Consider the following 5,826-nt stretch of genomic DNA (forward strand, 5'->3'; position numbering starts at 1 on the left):
TCACAACCAAAATAGGCACCAAGAGAGAACTTAGAAAAGCACGGACACATATACCGACACCAAATATGACATCGACACTAGTATTAATTTGAGAAAATAAAATAATTAGGTGTAACCGTATATATGTGTCGGTCCATACTTGTCAAACACACGGACAACCTTCAGTGTGTGAAGTGAAGTATTGGTGCTATATATAGATTAAATTAAATTCAAGAGCGAGAAATATGTGACGTTAGAACAAGAATATGAACATTTGATACTCTACATATGAAAATCAAAAGCATAAATGATATGTAAAAGCAAACAACGATGAATAAATTGAGTATCTAGATCGATTATATCAAATTCAAGAGCATGCAATATGTGAAATTAGAGCGAAAATATGAACATTTCCTCTATATATGAATTTCAAAATCATAAACAATATCTAAAGTTCTAAAGCAAACACCGATGAATAAATTGAGTACCTAGATCGATTAGAGTGGAGCTTCCACAGAGATCAATAAAAGCATTAGATCCAAGAACAAACAAACCTTACATATTGTCAAGATGAAGCGAACGAAACGATCGGGTTTGATGAATGAAACGATTGGGTTTGACGAATGAAACGATCGAGATTGGAAAGAATCGATTGCGAAGAAGGGATGGTTCCTATTATGGAAAAATTTTTGTTTTTTATTAAAAAAAGTAATAATTCATGTAATTGTGTGTCTTTGTATATAAAAGAATACTGACAAACAAAAAAGGCAACAATTCATAGTGTGCATTTAATTACTACGTTCGTGAAAATATCGTGATGAAAATATTCGCTGTATATAGCTATAGCACTACTGTATTATTATATTAATTCTATTAAATAAGAGTATTCTTCCTCATCTTCAGATAATTAAACAATCTTGTTGCTTATGAATTTCTTTTAGAAATTTCCAATTAAAGAAATTGTTTTACAACATGTTTTCCATGTAATTAAGGGAATTTATATTAAAGAAAATTTTTGTTGCTTATGTTTTAAAACATATTTTACCTAATTGAGGATCGTTGGACATAAACCTATCGGGGTGTTAAAAGTTCAAGATCATTTATAATAATTCATAATAGACTACCAACATATTTAGTTCAATACTTAAATCCTAATATTTTATTATCTAGCAGAACCAATAAAATTGGCTTTATGAAAACATTATTATCTTTATGTTTAGAAGGTTAGTGTTTCCATCTGATTAGTATTTTTTTTTTTTTTTTTGAATTTCAAATATATTATTATAGATAGGCATAAAAAATGTACAAGGAGTATATATCGGCCGAAAATTACAACAGGAGAGCAAAGCCCAAACAAGACCTAAAAAGCACACAAACTACAAAAAAAGAACAAAAGAGGCTAAGAAGAAACACATTACAGAACACAAACAAACCTAAGGAGGCACACCAAAATAACGCAGAACAGAGGAAGCCACACAATCAGCCACAAAACAGCACAACCAGAACGCATGAAGAAAAAAATTAGTAGGTTACTGTTTTCATTGTGATATTAGTATTAGTTTGTTTTAAGAATGATCATATAGTACTATATATATAGTTCTTTGAATTTAAGAGTGGTTTCAGTAGTCTCGATACATATTAATATGGTCCAAGTGCTATATTAAAATGATTTTAGTGTCATATGAGAATGGTCAAAGTATAATATATATATTTGAGGGTGTATCTCTAAAATAGATATACCATGCAATTGGATTCCAATATAGTTTTAGTTGAACTATTTTATCCTGGAACGACGTGGTTGATAAATTGTTTACACAATTTCCGATAGTGCCACAAAATATCTTAAAAAGAACGACCTAATTAGTCCGCAACTCATTTCAACAATCTTTTTGATAACTGATTTATTTTTTTAAATGTTTTTAACTCCACTAACAACATAGTGCCTTATGTTAAAAAAAAAAATAGTTTCTAATTTGTATTATCAAAAAGCATGTTGAGAATAGAATATTAGTTACTAATTTCCTTTCATGTTTAGAGAAATGCAAAATGAAATAGCATATTTACATACAATTACAGGATACATACAAAATCAACAAATAATATCAATAATTTATTTATTTTACAAACAAATAGTATATTTACATACAATTACAAATGGTATATTTGTTATATTCAAACCATGAAATAATCAAATGAATAATTATGTTGACAACTACGGTGAGGAATTTTGTATATATAACACTGTTAAATGGAATCCACGTAAAGTTTGTTGTTTGATCTGAGAAAATTCTTAAACCATAGTCCCGAGAGTTTTTGATATCTTTTCAAACCATTTTTATAATCTATAAAGGTCATTCCAAATCTGACGGTATAACCTTTGTGCCATTCAAAATTGTCCAACAAAGACCATGCAAAATATCCTTTTACATTTACACCAGCCCTGTATTTCATAGGAAGAATGAAAATCATATTAATTTAAAATTCCATACAAAGAAAATGAAATTGACTGGTCTTTAAAAATATATCAATATATTACTTACTTGATTGCTTCTCTGAGATAAAAGAGATGACGGTAATGATAATCAACTCTATAAGTATCTAAAAGAGATTCCTCAACAGATAATGAAGGATCATCATATTCATTTATACCTACAAGTTATGTAAAAATTGAATTATTATTCATAGTTTCAATAGGTAACAACAATAAAGGAATTTGTATATGCATAATTCTTCGGTGATATATTTAACTTTATCTCGAAGAAACTTTCAATAGTACTTAAAAGAGAAAAAACATGATACACAGATGCTTTGCATACCATTTTCTGTAATATAAATTAAAGGATTGTTGTATTTTTCTTTAGCGTAAATCAAAAAGTCTCGAATTCCTCTTGGATAAACATATAACCAATCTGAAGCAACCTGTAAGTAAATACACATAAAATGTTTATTAGTTACTTATTAAGACAATGCCAAAAAAACATGTAAGATGTTCCAAAAACTTTAAGATCAAAACTTACATTTATACCAATTGATTTTCCATCACGTACATCTGCAATCACAACAATAAAAATTATGCCATTATTTAAATTGATAAAATTACTAAAACAATCAATAAATAAAGGATAGTAATTAGGCATGCTTACAAGAAGGAAGAGACAGAGAATCTGTTAGGTAGCTAGAATTTGCATTACGTAATTGAGGTGCATCAGAAGCATAACTAGAAGTGTAGTAGTTGACACCAATAAAATCAAATGAACCACTAATTAATCTAGATTGCTCTTTAGTAAATTTTGGTAACCTTGTTCCGACCAAGGCTCGCATGGTTTTTGGATAATCTCCGTTGGTTAGGGGATCCATAAACCTAGAATAAGACAAAGAAATAGTTTAATATCATATATATAAACTTGTGTTAATTTGAATGGTAATTATATATACACCATCTTTGTCACTTAAAATACATACTTTCATTAAAAAATGAAAAATAAAAGTATTACCATCCAAACATAAATTCTATAGCTCGTTCAGCTGCCTTTTGATTAAGTTTGTTATTCGAGAGCGGTACAAACCAATTAATGATCAATGTTATACCTATCAAACCATTTTGAGAAACCTGCACCAACATTTTTTGTTTTGTTAATTACTAACTATTCCAATGTAAGAAATTGAATACTACTGCAATTTATTAGTAATTCCTCATTTATGCCATGTGGTATAATTATCCCAAAATAATTAGGTGACTACCCTCACATAAATTGAGGGCATATGCCCTATTAATATATATTATATCTTCTAATTTTGTCGAGTAATAAACCTGGTATTTGGTCTTGTACACATTAACAGCCGCTGCATGAGCTAGAAGTTGATAATGTGAAACTAAATAAGGTTCTGTTCCAGAATCACCGCCAGTGCAATTTGGATTAAACCAAGAAGAGCACCGACCTGGTGCCATTGCGCCAGTTGTATACCCATTTTGACTGTAACTCCATGGCTCATTCAAGGTTATCCAATGTTTTACTCTATCTCCAAATGTTTTAAAGCAAAGTTCTGCATAGTCCTGAAAGTCTTTTCTGTGGTTGAAGATATGTAAAAATGAATGAGAAATATATTCATAAGCATATAATAAACTAAGTTATTAAATGAAAGTTTTTTAAATTGTATCACTCACATGATGAGAGGGCTCAAGAAGCCGCCATATTCATCTTCTAGAGCTTGAGGAAGATCCCAATGAAAAAGAGTTACAAATGGTTGTAAACCATTTGCCACCAATTCATTGATGAGGTTGTTGTAATAGTTGATTCCTTCCTGATTAATTCCTCCACTTAGTTTTCCATCTGTATTAGGTAATGAAATGAAAAGTGAGAAATATTTAATTGGGTCGAATTTTAATTTAAAATTGTAGTCGCATTGCACTACTAGAAATCTGCTTATTTTCATTTGGAAAATAATCTGCATGTATTCTTATAAGGTTTTCTGTTTCAATTAGACTTACTTGGAAGTATTCTAGACCAAGAAATGGAAAATCGATATGCGTCTAAGTTCATATCCTTCATGATCCCAACATCTTCCTTATAACGATGATATGAATCAACCGCAACATCTCCATTGCTTCCATCTGTGATTTTTTGTGGATATCTATGAGTGAAAGTATCCCAAATACTTGGTCCTCTTCCACCTTCACTTGCTGCACCTTCATATTGATATGCAGATGATGCTGTTCCAAAGATGAAGCCTTTGGGGAAATCATTCCTATTCAATGATGCTATCTGCAATGTATTAATTATTTGTTCACCTTGGGTGAAAGTAATGATGAATATTATTGAAACTAAAGGTATGAGAGAAAATAGGAGATATCTATTGCTTAATGCCATAAGTGCTTATTTTGCTTAATCAATCGCTTTCTGTGGGTTATATAAACAATGCAAGCGTGCGTGCCTTTATATAGAAGAAAAGAATACTTGGGCTGGCAGGCTTGTATCGTACATTTACTATGTCAAATAATAAATTCAATACGCGGCTGTTTGGATAATTTATTTGATAGAATCTGTGACTCATAAGTTGATTGGCCTCCCTAAGATTAAAATGATTAATTAATTCAATAGACGAATAGACTTTTTTTTTTTTTTTTTACATATTTGAATTTGTTATCGTTAGATTTTAAGTTGATTAGCCTTCCTAAGTTTTTTTTTTTTTTTTTGACAATAGATTTTAAGTTTCTTAAATAAGCAATCATTATATTTTAATTATTTGTTATTATACATACATATGGCGAGACGTGAATGTGAAGTAAACAAAAAACAGAGGAAAGACTTGGAGAGCACATATGGATCACGTTATATATATATTGCCGATGGCAAATGTTGGTTTTCGATTCTGATCATGGATTGCAAGGCAGAGGAGTGCTAGCAACACACTCTTTAACAAACACACTCTTAACACACTCTCTTCTATTGGCTAAAATTTATATGGGTCCTATAAAAGTTATATGGGTCCATATTTTTTTATGGGACCCATGTGAATTTCAACCAATAAAAGAGAGTGTGTTGGAGTGTGTTTGTTAAAGAGTGTGTTGCTAGCATTATTCTTGCAAGGTATATGTCCTATTGGGGTTGATTGCAACATAAGTCACACGTCGTTAATGAAGGATGATGGAAAAAAGGTTAACGAAATTGTATTGGAGAAGTTCCACATTGTTTAGAGAAGTGAAGCAAGGGAGAACTCAATGTTATATATATATATAAATACCTCATGTTTCTTGTTTCAATGCACCAGTCGGAAACAGTAACTTTAAATCTTCTTTGTTTCTCTTATATACCTTTGTATTAGAAAGGTTGTGAGATGTAGTTAGGT

General features: G+C 30.3%; 1 protein-coding gene across 1 annotated transcript; it reads right to left on the bottom strand.

The window, feature by feature from the left end:
• Positions 1–1,972: 1,972 nt before the first annotated feature.
• Positions 1,973–4,896, bottom strand: LOC123916799 (beta-glucosidase 12-like). The gene is made up of 9 exons (XM_045968341.1): positions 4,469–4,896; positions 4,145–4,310; positions 3,791–4,046; positions 3,474–3,589; positions 3,123–3,340; positions 2,997–3,028; positions 2,796–2,898; positions 2,520–2,628; positions 1,973–2,419 (listed from the first exon to the last, which is right to left on the bottom strand). The coding sequence occupies exons 1-9, from the start codon at positions 4,845–4,847 to the stop codon at positions 2,224–2,226; spliced, it is 1,575 nt and encodes a 524-aa protein (XP_045824297.1). The 5' UTR covers positions 4,848–4,896; the 3' UTR covers positions 1,973–2,223.
• Between the last annotated feature and the right edge of the window lie 930 nt (positions 4,897–5,826).

Source organism: Trifolium pratense, linkage group LG3 (assembly GCF_020283565.1).
Source record: "Trifolium pratense cultivar HEN17-A07 linkage group LG3, ARS_RC_1.1, whole genome shotgun sequence".
NCBI lineage: Eukaryota > Viridiplantae > Streptophyta > Magnoliopsida > Fabales > Fabaceae > Trifolium > Trifolium pratense.

Excerpts from the sequence above, each read along its gene's own strand:
- LOC123916799 (XM_045968341.1), bottom strand. The coding sequence starts at position 4,847 with ATGGCATTAAGCAATAGATATCTCCTATTTTCTCTCATACCTTTAGTT. Across the intron at positions 3,590-3,790 it reads TGTACAAGACCAAATACCAG|GTTTCTCAAAATGGTTTGAT; the intron begins GTTTATTACTCG and ends ATGTTGGTGCAG. Across the intron at positions 3,029-3,122 it reads TTCTCTGTCTCTTCCTTCTT|ATGTACGTGATGGAAAATCA; the intron begins GTAAGCATGCCT and ends TTGTGATTGCAG.